Source organism: Lissotriton vulgaris, chromosome 2_2, assembly GCF_964263255.1.
Source record: "Lissotriton vulgaris chromosome 2_2, aLisVul1.2, whole genome shotgun sequence".
NCBI classification, from domain to species: Eukaryota; Metazoa; Chordata; class Amphibia; order Caudata; family Salamandridae; genus Lissotriton; species Lissotriton vulgaris.
In genome coordinates, this window is record NC_141688.1 from 320,772,855 (window position 1) to 320,787,968 (window position 15,114).

The 15,114-nt window shown below is 44.8% G+C and overlaps 1 protein-coding gene and 1 long non-coding RNA gene across 2 annotated transcripts in view; both read right to left on the reverse strand.

The window, feature by feature from the left end:
* Positions 1-3,329: 3,329 nt before the first annotated feature.
* LOC147729387 (uncharacterized) lies at positions 3,330-6,890 on the reverse strand. The gene has a single exon (XM_086959692.1). It carries the CDS (start codon positions 6,272-6,274, stop codon positions 3,350-3,352), a length of 2,925 nt encoding a protein of 974 aa, XP_086815818.1. The 5' UTR covers positions 6,275-6,890; the 3' UTR covers positions 3,330-3,349.
* Positions 6,891-6,944: 54 nt separating this feature from the next.
* Positions 6,945-15,114, reverse strand: part of LOC147729388 (uncharacterized) — a 421,174-nt gene continuing 413,004 nt past the window's right edge. The window contains exon 4 of the long non-coding RNA XR_015309193.1: positions 6,945-7,382. This is a non-coding gene — a long non-coding RNA (uncharacterized LOC147729388). The remainder of the gene's footprint in view (positions 7,383-15,114) is intronic.

The following is a 15,114-nucleotide window of genomic DNA, read 5'->3' on the forward strand; positions in this document are numbered from 1 at the left end:
TCTATGAAACTTCAGGCAGCTACAACAGCTGCGAAGTCTTCGGAGCTTCCAAGTTATAGAGATGGTTCAAGGTTGATTATAAGAGCCAAAGCATGGAACACAGTGTGAAACAAGCAGCGTACTGGAGCTCACGCTGGAGGTTCAAACATGAAACTTGTAACCGCCAAGCTGTATCACAGCAGGTTTAAAGGTTGTTCAGCGATTCGAACCCATATCTCACTTATCAAAGTGGAAAGGATACCAATAAAGGCAGATCAAGGTGCAGGCATCTCAGGGTTTGGGCTCTTTGTGCTTACACTGTAGCCGTACAGCGAAGGTGTACATCGTATAAAAATGTATACAAATGATAAGACCTCAGAACCAGGTAAAAGCAAAGTACATTTCTGTGCTTATGTTGTGGTGAAACCAACAAAATCTGGTAATAGGAAGAGAAGGGAAAATACAAAACAAATCACAATAACTTGGTTAAGAACATGGAGAAATGACGTGATCCTACTACAGTAATGATACATCGCTGCAACAGGAGGCCCTCAGGAGACGAGTGATGTAGCAAGTCCAGGAAAATTACTTCAAGGTATTCGTTGCCGCTACCCAGCCAAACAAACACACCGGACGAGTGCTCTGGTGTTTGCGCAGGACCTTCCCAATTGTTCGCGTCTACTTTAGAGTTACCACAAAAAGGAAACACTCAGGTTAAGTTGGACACCTCGAGCCTATTCGCAAAGGTACCTTACGCCTGTGAGTTATCTATACATACAAGGATACTCGTAGAGTAACTTTGCTAGTTTTAGCTATTCTGCATTACGATAAAGTTACTCAAAAGTGTTGACTTGCACATCTGCACACGCTTAAACAGAGGTGGAGTAAAATTTACAAATGTAACTTACTTCGGCCAAAGTGGAGCAATAGAAAGTGCAGCACCATAAATAGCCAACCACTGGTAATGCAAAGCCCTCCCATAGAAAATAATGGAGAGGGACTTAAAAATCGAACCCATTCGAAAATAAAGATAAAATTAAATTATGTATTTTGCCTTTTAAAAATACACACACCTTCAAAAGAATGTTATAAAATTACATATATTTAAAATGAATTAGTTCATGATCATATATGTTAATATTTTAATTGTAAAAATATTGCAACTATTAAAAAATACTTTCAATTAATTCTATACATGATTTTTTAAGGATGTACCCCTCGGAATAGAGGTGAATAAGGCAAATCAGTAATTCGAAGTACATAATAAGAAAATCAGATGATTTTAGCTAGTTGGGATTTTTGAAACAGATCTGTAAGAAAAACTTTTTTTTACATTTAAAATCAATTAAATCTCTAAGTAAACTGTGAGTTATTATTGAAGCATTTTTTAATTTGTTCTATATTTAAACTTTATAACATTTACATTTGTAGTGTAATAAACAATTTAAATATTCTTTATATTTTTTACACAGGGAAAACCCCACCCAAGTCGAATATACAGAAGATATATTTGTATTAAGGTTTAATTAAATATGTCTCACCTAAATTATCATTTATAATATGTATTAATAATTTTTAAATGTATTGTATTGTAATTGCATGTATATAGTGCTTATTACCCCTCACGAGGCATCAAAGCGCTTTTTCGGAGAGTAGCACACTACTACGGAACCCATTAAAGGATTAGTGGTGAATTAGTATAGTGAAAACTGAAATTAATTTGAGTGGTGGACATGTTAGTCTGTTATTTGGATTGAAAAGATGAAAATCTCTGCAACGTGGTGTCACCTGATTGCCTGAAATAACCTGAAATTTGATTTTGGGCATTAATTATTACATATGTAATTATACGTAACTTAAAATGAATGTTATATTAGTGTTCAACAAATGTTATTAAAACATTGTAAAATAATTAATGCTTTTCTTTTTAGATATTTTTTGCCTTGAATGACATTTATTTAGATTTTTAATTAGTTTAAAATATTTAATTTAATGCCGTTTTAATTTATGTCCGTACCTCCCTTATTATTAATGGGAGTGTGTTGCAGTTCCAGTGGATGACCATGTGTGATGTTGGACTCTGAGCTCGGGTACATTTACAACTGTTTTATGTACATCATGGCCGTTGTGACTTTAGAGGTGTGGTTTGTAAATAGCAATGGGTTTACTCCTTTGTGGGCGAGTGCTTGTCCGTCCCTACACCCCTCCTTGTTCCTCCCTTAGCCCCTCCCCTTTATTAATAAATATTTCCCATTTTACACCCACTCCCACTCTGTCCCTCTCGCATTTACTACAAAAAGTATATAAACATGTGCGGAAACTCTGCAGTCGAGGCAGGCAACTCCACAAAGAAAAAGATAGGAGAGGCAGAACGACAGCACATACTTTGTGAATCGCATTTTGTGTTACTTTAGTCATCTTATAGTAGGTTATGAATAGGCCTGATTATCTGTGAGACTCTCTTGGGTGTATCTGATGAGATTGTAAAGCTGGTGAAATTGTCCTCAACAGATGGGAAGCAGGTTCCATTTGTAGCAAAAAGGACATAGAAAGAGATCACTCAAGTGGGTCTTTGTAATGCAAGGCCATGTCCCCTCGGAACAGAAGTAATTAGGACTATTTACAGTGAAGCCAAGAACGGTTTGCATATGGCTGGCCTCGTCTGTAGTTGCACAAAGACTAGAGAATGATGTGGTGGGGTGTTGCTGAGATTAACTAGCAGTCCTTCCATCACCTTGAGTTTATCTCAGTGATCAGCCCTACGTGGCACAGAACAGATGTTGGTTTCATAGAGACCAATGACACAGGGACTCCTGCTGCAGCCCCCTGGTGAGGCTCATTAAGGCCGGAAACAGTTCGAGGTTACATGCAATCCTGAATCTAGCAGCGTAGCCTCAAAGTTCAGGATCGAATGGCCTTTGAGGGTCAGAGCCCTGGCCTATAAACACTTAGGGAATGAAACACACTGAATAGAATGAGGCCACAAATAGTTAAAAAGGAATGAGTTTAATTCAAGCCTTTCTATCGCTCACTGTGCGCTGTTCTCAGTAGAGTTTGTAGAACAATCAATGGAGTGGAGTCTCTGTGGTTGCTTCATGTAAAGGTTTTGCGATGCTGAAAGCTCCTCCTCAGGGTTGACAGTGAGCACCTTTTATTCTCCCACATTGTCTCTCTTACGTAGAAAGGTTACATTTACAACATTTAGTTTTTTTCACATTGATACCATGGATCATTTGTTTTCTCGTTGTGGGTTCTCTCATGTTGAATGAAACTGAATCTAAAGCAAACCCTTCCCAGGCATTTAGAGCTATGACGAGGTTTTTTCCAGGTAAGTACTCGCAGGTTGAGTGAGACCAGATTTGCGACTTTTTCAGCATTCAGAGAGCTGATCAAGTTTTTTCCCAGTGTGAGTTCCCTCATGGTGAGTGAAAGCTATTTTATGACTGAAGCTTTTCTGGGATTCAGAACACTGATAGGGTTTCTGCCCAGTGTGGGTCCTCTCATGTGCAGTAAGGTTGGATTTCTGCCTGAAGCTTTTATAGCATTCAGAGCACTGATATGGTTTGAGGCCAGTATGGATTCTCTGATGTACAGTTAAACTGGATTTGTAATAGAAACTGTTTTGGCATTCAGAGCACTGATACGGTTTTTGCCCAGTGTGGTTTCTTTCATGTAAAGTGAGATTGGATTTCTGACTGAAGCTTTTCGAGCATTCAGAGCACTGATACGGTTTTTGTCCAGTGTGGGTTCTTTCATGTAAAGTGAGATTGGATTTGCTACTGAAGCTTTTACAGCATTCAGAGCACTGATACGGTTTTTGCCCAGTGTGAGTTCTCTCATGTGCAGTAAGGCTGGATTTCTGACTGAAGCTTTTCGAGCATTCAGAGCATTGATAAGGTTTTTGTCCAGTGTGGCTTCTTTCATGTTTAGTCAGATTGGATTTGCTACTGAAGCTTTTCCAGCATTCCGAGCACTGATATGGTTTTTGCCCAGTGTGAGTTCTCTCATGTGCAGTAAGGCTGGATTTCTGACTGAAGCTTTTCGAGCATTCAGAGCACTGATAAGGTTTTTGTCCAGTGTGAGTTCTCTCATGTGCAGTAAGGCTGGATTTCTGACTGAAGCTTTTCCAGCATTCAGAGCACTGATACGGTTTTTGTCCAGTGTGGTTTCTTTCATGTAAAGTGAGTTTGGATTTGCTACTGAAGCTTTTACAGCATTCAGAGCACTGATACGGTTTTTGTCCAGTGTGGGTTCTTTCATGTTTAGTCAGATTGGCTTTGCTACTGAAGCTTTTACAGCATTCAGAGCACTGATACGGTTTTTGTCCAGTGTGAGTCCTTTCATGTAAAGTGAGCTTGGATTTGGTACTGAAACTTTTACAGCATTCAGAGCACTGATACGGTTTTTGTCCAGTGTGGGCTCTTTCATGTAAAGTGAGATTAAGTTTGCTACTGAAGCTTTTCGAGCATTCGGAGCACTGATACGGTTTTTGTCCAGTGTGAGTTCTTTCATGTAAAGTGAGATTGGATTTGGCACTGAAGCTTTTACAGCCTTCAGAGCACTGATACAGTTTTTGTCCAGTGTGAGTCCTTTCATGTAAAGTGAGATTGGATTTGGTACTGAAACTTTTACAGCATTCAGAGCACTGATACAGTTTTTGTCCAGTGTGGGCTCTTTCATGTAAAGTGAGATTAAGTTTGCTACTGAAGCTTTTATGGCACGTGGAGCACTGATACGGTTTTTGTCCAGTGTGAGTTCTTTCATGTAAAGTGAGCTTGGATTTGGTACTGAAGCTTTTACAGCATTCAGAGCACTGATACGGTTTTTGTCCAGTGTGAGTTCTCTCATGTAAAGTGAGATTGGATTTGGCACTGAAGCTTTTACAGCCTTCAGAGCACTGATATGGTTTAAGCCCAGTGTGGGTTCCTTCATGTAAAGTGAGATTGGATGTGGCACTGAAGCTTTTACAGCATTCAGAGCACTGATACGGTTTTTGTCCAGTGTGAGTCCTTTCATGTAAAGTGAGCTTAGATTTGGTACTGAAACTTTTACAGCATTCAGAGCACTGATACGGTTTTTGTCCAGTGTGGGCTCTTTCATGTAAAGTGAGATTAAGTTTGCTACTGAAGCTTTTCGAGCATTCAGAGCACTGATACGGTTTTTGTCCAGTGTGAGTTCTTTCATGTAAAGTGAGCTTGGATTTGCTACTGAAGCTTTTACAGCATTCAGAGCACTGATACGGTTTTTGTCCAGTGTGGGCTCTTTCATGTAAAGTGAGATTAAGTTTGCTACTGAAGCTTTTTGAGCATTCAGAGCACTGATACGGTTTCTGTCCAGTGTGGGTTCTTTCATGTAAAGTGAGCTTGGATTTGCTACTGAAGCTTTTACAGCATTCAGAGCACTGATACGGTTTTTGTCCAGTGTGAGTCCTTTCATGTAAAGTGAGCTTGGATTTGGTACTGAAACTTTTACAGCATTCAGAGCACTGATACGGTTTTTGTCCAGTGTGGGCTCTTTCATGTAAAGTGAGATTAAGTTTGCTACTGAAGCTTTTCGAGCATTCAGAGCACTGATACGGTTTTTGTCCAGTGTGAGTTCTTTCATGTAAAGTGAGCTTGGATTTGGTACTGAAGCTTTTACAGCCTTTGGAGCACTGATACGGATTTTGTCCAGTGTGAGTTCTTTCATGTAAAGTGAGATTGGATTTGGCACTGAAGCTTTTACCGCCTTCAGAGCACTGATACGGTTTTTGTCCAGTGTGAGTTCTTTCATGTAAAGTGAGATTGGATGTGGCACTGAAGCTTTTACAGCCTTCAGAGCACTGATACGGTTTTTGTCCAGTGTGGGTTCTTTCATGTAAAGTGAGATTGGATGTGGCACTGAAGCTTTTACAGCATTCAGAGCACTGATACGGTTTTTGTCCAGTGTGAGTTCTCTCATGTGCAGTAAGGCTGGATTTGCGAGTGAAGCCTTTCTGGCATTCAGAGCACTGATACGGTTTAAGCCCAGTGTGAGTTCTTTCATGTAAAGTGAGATTGGATTTGGCACTGAAGCTTTTACAGCCTTCAGAGCACTGATACGGTTTAAGCCCAGTGTGGGTTCTTTCATGTACCATAAGGCTGGATTTGCGAGTGAAGCCTTTCTGGCATTCAGGACACTGATATGGTTTTCGTCCAGCGCTACTTTCCTCATAATTAGTGAGGTGGGATTGATAACTAAAGCTGTTCCCACAGTCATTGCTCTTATTAGGGTTGTTTGTTTCTCCAAGTTGGGTTTGTTCCTGGATACCTGTCATCTTAAGACTGAATTTGATTTCTGATCATGTACTTCTTTGTCACAACTCAGCATGACCTTCTAAAATACTTTTCAGATCCTCTTCTTAACATACGTATTTAACTAATTATAGTTTTTTCCTGGAGATCATTTTCCTACCTTTAAAGGCACCTACCTAACTTGTCTTATTAACTTTCACCGAGGAGCCCCTTGTATTTATTAAGATGCCCTCATGGATTCATTTTCTCCAAGTTACGCCCGGGTGAATTTTTCCTTTTTTAATTAGTCTCATTTAGTGATTCTAGTTTATCACATTTTATTTAGGAGTTCTAAAAGCACTGATTAGGTCTTTAGGCTTTAGTGTTTGCCTGGTAGGTATGTTTGTTCATACAAGTAATGACAGGTTATTAGGGCATACCAGGGTGGTTTATGAATTATCAATAGCGTAACACTGGCCCCTTTTATACTTTGAGCCAGTAAATGGTTTTTTGCTCAATGGCTAAGACAGGCACATGATCAACTTTGTAAGTTACAGAACACTTTGAAACCACTTGGATCAACCCAAGAGACAGAGTTGGTGGGGGAAAATCTTTCTATATTGGAAATGATAATCCACATCTTTGCCGAAACGACATCTGAGAAAGAGCATTTACAATTTGTTTCTTTTCAACAATCTTGTCACTCCTCTCAATCACAGGAGACGCAGTCAAAAGCTTGCACTTGTAAACCGAGGATATTAGTCTTTTTGACGGTTCTGTCACATCACAACACGTCCATGGATGCCGATCTGTTGGGGAGGGGTTGGGTCTCCAAAGCCTTTCTCATAAACCAACAAACAGAATTTACAACACTGAGTTTTCTCAAGTGCACTGCGTGGGAATCAATTGTGGCCAATGTTCTCCTCAATCTCAGTTACTGACACTTGGTAAACATTTATGATCATTTTCCTTTAGGATTTGACAACTTTCACATACACCAGTTTCTTCCGCTCCAACATCCGCACCATTCTTGGCACATAGAATGTGTTTCTTCTCTAGAGCTTGAGAATGTTTTAACTTTCCTTGAAACAATCCATTTCGTTGTGTTTCACTAAATTTAAACCTTCTTTTTTCTGTTCATGTTTCTGTCACCTGTAGAAATGGAGTAAAAAATTGTAAATGAACACAAAGACAAAATACTTGTGACTTTATACTTTGCACAAAGAAAGCATTAACAAAAACAAGAAAGGAAATCAGTTTGAGTTGCATTTTTGATAGTGGTGAAACAGTGTAGATCGGGAGCTCGGGATCACTAGAAATCAAGGATGTGAGAGCAAAAGAAGTAAATATTTAAGAAATAAACACAGATTCTCAGAAGCAGCCACCACTATCAAATTGCAATTTCAGTGGCAACAACTGGCGTCATAGTGAGATATTTGTAATTCTTGTAATAAATTACTAGATGTTATTTACTCCCCTGCCCAACTAGACTGTTAATCTATTCCTTTTTCCAGTGATCTAGGAGGGGACATTTTATTGAACAGGACAACAGTAAAGGAAACCAAAAAGGATCAAGAAAAGAAAAACACAAAACGGAGGAAGGAGAAAAAAGGCTATCTTCCACTCTCACCACAGGGGTCCAGCACAGGAAACTCTGCAGTAGGCCTGGGTGGTAAATTCCGTTCTGTTCGTGGAATTTGCGGAATTTGGGTAATTTTGCGTTCTGCGGAGAACACGGAATTGCCCAAAATTCTGCGATCAGCGATTTCGCAGAATTTTCTGCTTGTTCGCGCTTTCAAAATGCGTGCTCACGAGATATTTCTCCCCGAGCACGCAAACAGCATTCGCGAACAGGAACAAATCAACGCAAACAGGCGGAACAAGCAATTCCGCGTGTTCGCTGAACTTTTGCGTGCTCGCAGAGATTTTTTACCGTTTTGCGAAGCTTCGCGTAGCGCGAATACTCAAATTCTGCCCACCCCTACTATTCAGCAGATGCTTGTGTACCCATAAGTTACTTTTAAATACAGTGCCCCCAAGGTCAGCACCAGGTGCAGTTCCACCGGTCGCACCACCCTAAAGCAAGCCCTGTGTGCATGTGTGTCCACACATGTACTGTGAAACCTGGGCCGATAATCGTGAACATTACCTGCGCCATCTTGCCCGATGGTCCTTTTCTACGCACACATAGGCCGCAGCCATTTTGATCGACCGCAACCATTTTGTGTTCTGTTGTTCACCCCTGTTTCATCTGCACTTCCACAAGTATCTGTAGAACCTTCTGACCGACTTGGTATGTGTGCTAAGGGCCATATTTGAGCGTACATGCCCACGTTTGATGTTAGCTTAAGAACGACATTCTATTGCCACTGCAAACCTCTCCATTCCTTGTTCCTCCCCATCCCTCTGCATGTAACCAAAGATTGTAGATACCAAAAGGTCCCGCACTAAACCTGGTTTATTGCACCCCAAAGAATGCACCTCCTGATGGACAATGGAACTTGTTTTCCTATCAACATTAAAGGACGAAAAAACCCTGACCAGTCTCACATGTTCCCGACCCAGAGGCAAAGGCCAGCTGCCTGATAAACATCATATGTTCGACTGTTTATGATTGGGAGGGTACGAACCAACTTGTCCGAAATGTATGGCATCTTGTCTGGGGCGGGGTACCAAGCTTACGTGACACCGCTCATAAAGATTGTATTGTCGAAACACTGTATAAAAGTAGCCTGTTGAAGAGTTGAAGTTAGAACACCTCCCTGAGAGACATTCCGGTTTCTGCGGTAGACGTGCTCTCCTCTAGAGAAATAAACCTCGTTCTTGCCTTCCAGTTTCCAGCGCCTGCCTCATTATTTTAATAGAATTGGACCTGAATTAAAGGTGATAAGCCGAGCAGCTTCGGGGGTCTCAAAGGGGGGTGTCTTTTGCTTGTAGTACTCAAAAAGTGAGGCTAGAGGGTCTCTAGTCTCATCCCTTGCCGGCACACATATAGTCGTCTTTCCTAAGTAACAAAAGACTTCCACTCTATGTATATTTGTTTATAGTTCTTTATATTTCATTATAGTTTGAACTCCAGTTTTTCAAAATTGTATCTTATATCTTCAAGATCATTATGAAATACATTTCTTTCAGGCAATGTCTTTATGGTATGTCCAATGCATTTCGGGCATTTACATCATGCCCTTCATCAGGGAATCGACACTACAAACAATAAGGTAAACTGCAATTAGTATGGCTCTTGACTGTGTAAACAGATATATGAATTAAATAAACATTTCAATAAATGTGGTCTTCTGAGTTATTATCAAAAACTGTGATCATGCAGTTAAAAAATATACAATCATGCGTGGTGCTAGATTGCCCGGGATGTGTGGGGACTGGTGGGGGTGTTTGAACACAATGGTGAATGTAGGCGAAATCGGCGTATCACTTACGTGCCTGCTTGCTAAGGTTACTAAGAATCTGTGGAGAGATTAAAAAAATCGGTCAGCGCGTGTTTACTGAGGGCTTCAGCAAAGCGCGTAAGGATTAAGTCTATCGGTAAGGTGAGACTAACCTGGAGTGTGTTGAAGAAGAGATCTGGTCTGCTGTTCGTTTACGGGAACGCCGGCATAGGATGCTTGCCGCGTTTACATATTATGAACTTAGCCGATCACGTGACGCGTCACGTGTGTGGGAAATGAAAAAAAGACTATGGGAGTTAGGGTTTGGTAAAAATATAAGGAATGCAATAAGTTCGAACCGCTGGCTAGCCGGCATATCAATGGTGGAAGTTGCATGAGAAATACAAATGGAGTGTTTATGAAAAAATGGAGTGTTTATAAAAAACCAGTGTGAGCTAAAAATTGGCTGGGAAAAATATCGCGAGGAGGGGAGGGCGGGGATCGAACTCGTGGTGTGTGGGGTGGGAGTATGCTCGTGCTGTCAGTGTGGCCACTGTGGTGTTGGTGGAAAATTAAAGTAAACCAGTGGATTAAGGTGTCAGTGTCAGTGGTTGTTATCTGAACAAACACAGTAATAACAAGTACAGTCTAATAGAACAATTCTTTACAGGTAACAGGAAAATTCGATTCTGTCATTCAGACCCATCGGTTTTTGAGTCGACAGTTTCTGTATCCAGTGATTCTCTCTTCTCAGGAGGTATTTGTTGTTGTCTCTCCCCTCTATTTTGGTGATGGTTTCAAGAACGATAAATTTGATTTGTGAAACGTTGTGTTGTTCTTCAACGAAATGTGAGGATAATGCTGACTTCTGGTTCTTGAGGCGAATGCTTGATTTGTGTTCAGTTAGACGCACTTTAATGCGTCGTTCGGTTTTGCCAACGTACATTTTGCCACAAGGACATCTTATCCCATAGATCAGATTGCTGGTGTCGCAGGTTGCATCAACCCTTAGTTTGATAGGATTGCCTTGTCTGGGATTGTTAGACCTGGCACCTTGGCGTGAGTCTCCCTTCCACTTTTTGCTGATGTGCCTCCGATGTTTTGCTGGTTTTCCGATACTCAGGGCACTGCGCCACGGCTGATCCGTGCCGCAGTGCAAGTGCTCCCTACTGTAAATTGTACATACGATTGGTATCCATGATTGGTGCATTGGATTTACTGTTAGTCCCTAGTAACGTGCACGAGAGAGTGCCGGGGCTTGTAGATGCCAATACTGCTGGTGGGCCTGCAGCGCTGGTTGCGCCACCCACCGAAGCAGCCGTAAAGATGTGTCTGGGAACTGCGACCGCAGAACCTGCGTGCGGTCTTGTACTGTCACGCTAGCTGGGCAAGTGTCCCCACTTGCCAGCACCGACCCTTCCCTTGACTACATATTAGTCACCCCTATGGTAGGCCTGCGGGCAGGGTGCGTTGTAGGTGCAAGGTAGGACAAGCCCTGATGTGCGTGGCATGTCCTAGTAGTGACTTACAACGAAGACCGTATTTCACTATTGAAGGCTACCTGCTCCATTAGGCCAGACTGAGCTGCGAGGATTGTTACACCCTATAATCCCCGCAGGCTGAAGGAGCATGGTAGCGAGTCATGTTTAGTATGCCTGAACTCAGGATGATAAGATATTTCTTGTAGTCAAGTTTATTTTAATATCCTGGGTTTGCAAATGCTACTTTTAGAAAGTTAGCCTTTGCTTGCTTAATCATTTCAGCCGCCTCTGCTGGTATGTGTATCTGACTGTCTGGGATGTGTGAGTGACAGGGCTGGAGGGATGACAGGTGGTGAATGCGCAGATTACACCTTAGTGGGAGGTAGGAGTGCCTCTTGACTCGAACTGTCACTGTGCTCGGCCACCACAATGCTGGCTCCACCCTCCTGGGGAGCGGCGGATGACTCTGCCGGCACCTGGCCCCGGAAGGGCGAAGCCCCCATCAACAAGGTACTCTGGCCACCCCTGTCCGGACAATGCTGGCTCCACCTCCTGTGGGGCGTCTGATGCGCCTGCCCCTCACACTGAAAGCAGAAGCCGGAGTACACCCGCCGGGGTACTCCAGAACTGAGAGTGGCTATGCAAAGGCCCCTCTGGCCTGCGAGAACAAAAGAATTGGCCTATAAGAGAAGGAGCCCTGCTCCTTGAAAATTAGATCCGGTTTGGGCCACAGAAGGACTCTGCCCTACGAGAAGGACCGTGAGAGACAAGGAAGGGTGCTGACTCTTGCCTGTGTCTGGTGCCTTGCTGCTGAAGGAGAGGAAGACAAAAAGACTACGAAAAGACTTTTGCTCTACTTGTGCCAAACTCTGCTAAAGAGATCTCCAAGGGCTTGCAACTGAACTTGCCCCCTGACCAGCGTCCCAGGACCAGTGGACGCTACCCCCTTGGAAGAAAGCGACTGCGGGTGCTGGCCATCGCCGCAGCACCGACGGAGGAATCTCCTCCAAGGCAACGACCTCCCGACCACCGTGACCGGGGCCCAAAGCAACAGCGGAAGCAAAGTAAGGACCAGCCGCCGCTGGCCCGAACACCGTGACCGCAACTGCACCGGGAGCCCGAGAGCAAAGCAAAGGAGGACCCGTCCGGTCCGAGCTCCCGAGGTGACTGCATAACGAGCAGCCACTCACCTGCAAAGACGGACAGTTGCCCTACGAGAATCCGCAAGGTCGGTAGTCTGCCCGACAGCCCGGCTGTGAGCCCACAGCTGCACCGACATTTGGCTGGGTACGTCCTGCACTTGGGGACCGTACTGCCACTTGTCACCACCGCACAGCCGCCACCTCCAGGGTCGGAGCGGACGACGAGGAGAGGACCCTGCCGCCACAGAACACCGCTGCCCCGGATGACCAGTGACCTGCTCGGCTGAAGAGCCGCAACGATCAGCGACCCCGGGAAGGCAACGCGACGTGGGACAGATCCCCTGGAAGCCGCCGGCTCCACAAGAACTTTGAGTAACACCGGCCTACGGGCCTCAAGAGAACTGCATAAGAACTGTGGTAACCCGAATTGAGTAACCTGCAACCGTTTTCATAAAGTATATTGACTGTATTCGCAAGCCTGCTTAAAATCTATATAAAGATATATATTTTTACAGAATACAGTCTGGTCTCGTTGTGTGGTGGGTTGGTTGTAAAGGTGTACTGTTGCAAGTGTTTAACCCTATGTGCCCCAAAGATTAGCCTACGACTGCTTAAGCCACACTACCTAGAGGGTAAGCAGAGGTTGTCTGGAAGGTAACCCTCAGCCCTGACGAGGAAGAGAGAGTCCCTGCTTGTCGCTAGTGTTGCACTGCGCCAACTAGAGCCTCCCCCTTCCTACATTGGACGCAGCGGTGAGGATTTCGAATTTACACTTGCGATAGCTATACCTGAGCTTCTGACCACTACACAAGGATTACGGTCCAGTTACTTAGCCACAGACTTTGATTTTTGAATTCCGAGTGCAGAAACCATGCCGGGCACAAAGAGCCTGGATGGAGCGGAGTCCACGACCTCCGAGGTGTTGGAGGTGGAGTGGGACCCCACCAAAGTGGATAAATATTCCAGGGACGAACTGAAGTTCTTTTGCAAGAAACTCAAAGTCCCGCACGCTGGCTGCAAAAACAAGACCCAGCTCTCCAAGGCCCTGAAAGCCTGGATCGAGTCCCGGAAAACCCCGGAGGAGCAAGATGTCCTCGCCGAGCAGAATGCGACGGAGGAGCAGAATGCACTTGGGGATCTGATCGATCTCGAGAGGCAAGACAGCGAGCAGAGCTTTGGTAAAGGCCTGTCGCCAGAGGAGCTGGCAGACAGGAAGGAAACCCGGAATCACGAGAGAAAGTTGGCAGAAATGAAAATCCAGCTGGAGCTTGAAACCAAAAGAATGGCGCTGGAAGAGCGAAAGCACCAGATGGATTACGAAATAAAAATGAGGGAGATAAGTCTCAAGGAGAGAGACTTGGATCGGCCTCCCTCTGGTGGCAGCACATCGCCAGTGCAGGTAGAGTCAAGAGTGCACATCCCGAAGGACGTAGTTAAGGAGTTCTTTAAGGGGGATGACATAGGACAGTGGTTTAGGGCATACGAGGTAGCCATGTCCTCCCACCGGGTCCCTGACAAGGATTGGGGAGCGGGGTTGTGGGGAAGGTTCCTTAGCGAAGGGAGAGATACCTTGCTAGATTTGCCCGTTGAGAATCAGAGATCCTATGCCCACATGAAAGAAGCTTTATTAAACAGGTACGGGCTTACCCCTGAAATGAAGTTTAGGGGATGTACTAAGCGGCCTGGGAATACGTATGTGGAGTATGTGACTTACTTTTGCAGAGCACTGGATGGTTGGGTGAAAGGTAACAAAGTTAATGATTTTCAAGGTCTCTTTGATTTAATTGCATGGGAGCACTTGTCTGATCACTGTTTTCCTGAGTTACGCCAACACCTGATCGATAGCAAGCTGTCCAACCCGAGGAAGCTTGCTGAGGAGGCGGACCGCTGGCTCAGCACCAGGGTCCACAAGGGTCCCGTGGGAGATTCCGCCAAGAGTGGGCAGGGTCCCCAGCAGAAGAGTGGGGGGGACAAGGGGGGAAAACAGAAAGGGTTCCAAAAAGGCCCCCAAAGTAGTTCCCAAGGGAATCCGCAGCAGGGTTCTCAGCCTCCCCCACCCCCGAAGCAGAATGGGGCCCCGACAGGTAAACCTGTTCCAAAGGGGCCCTTCAATTGTTTCAAATGTGGCGAGCCTGGGCACATATCCAGTGACCCCAAGTGTCGCCTATTTGGAAAACCTGCACCCACTGGTGCTCCGCCCCGACAAGTGACTAGCGTTCACCTGGGAGAAGAAATGATGGTCCCGGGGGGTGGAGATCCCGTTCACAAAACCCTGGTCTCGTTAGGAGACAGCGAGATGATCCCTTCGAACTACCTGCCCTCTAACACTAAAAAATATGGGCAGGTGGTGATCATCAATGGTAAGGAAGCCGAGGCTCTTAGAGACACAGGAGCCAGTGTGACTGCAGTGAGGCAGCACCTGGTGTCTCAAGAGCAGGTTGTACCCCATGCCTACTGTAGGGTTATCAACGCTGATAATTCTGAGAGTCAGTGTCCGATGGCTCAAGTTCCCTTCGAGTGGGGGGGGTCTCTGGTACTCTGCAGGTCTGTGTGAGAAAAACCATGCCTGTTGACTGTTTGCTAGGGAACGACTTGGAGCACTCCCCTTGGGAAAAGGTGGAGAAAACGACTCACCTGCGGATGGTGGGTCTGCCTGACTGGGCGTGCGTAACCACCCGGTCAATGGCAGCCAGTAGGGGTGATCGAGAGGTCCTGGGGCCTGAAGGAGAGGCCCAGGAACCGGCCTTAGGGAGAAGGCGCAGGGGGCGCGGGAAACCGGCCCCTGACGTTCCTACGGTCCAGGAGGAGGCAGACCTTGAGGGGGATGCCCTGGAGCCTACAGGGGAACAGATCGCCGAACTGGGGGACCTGCCTG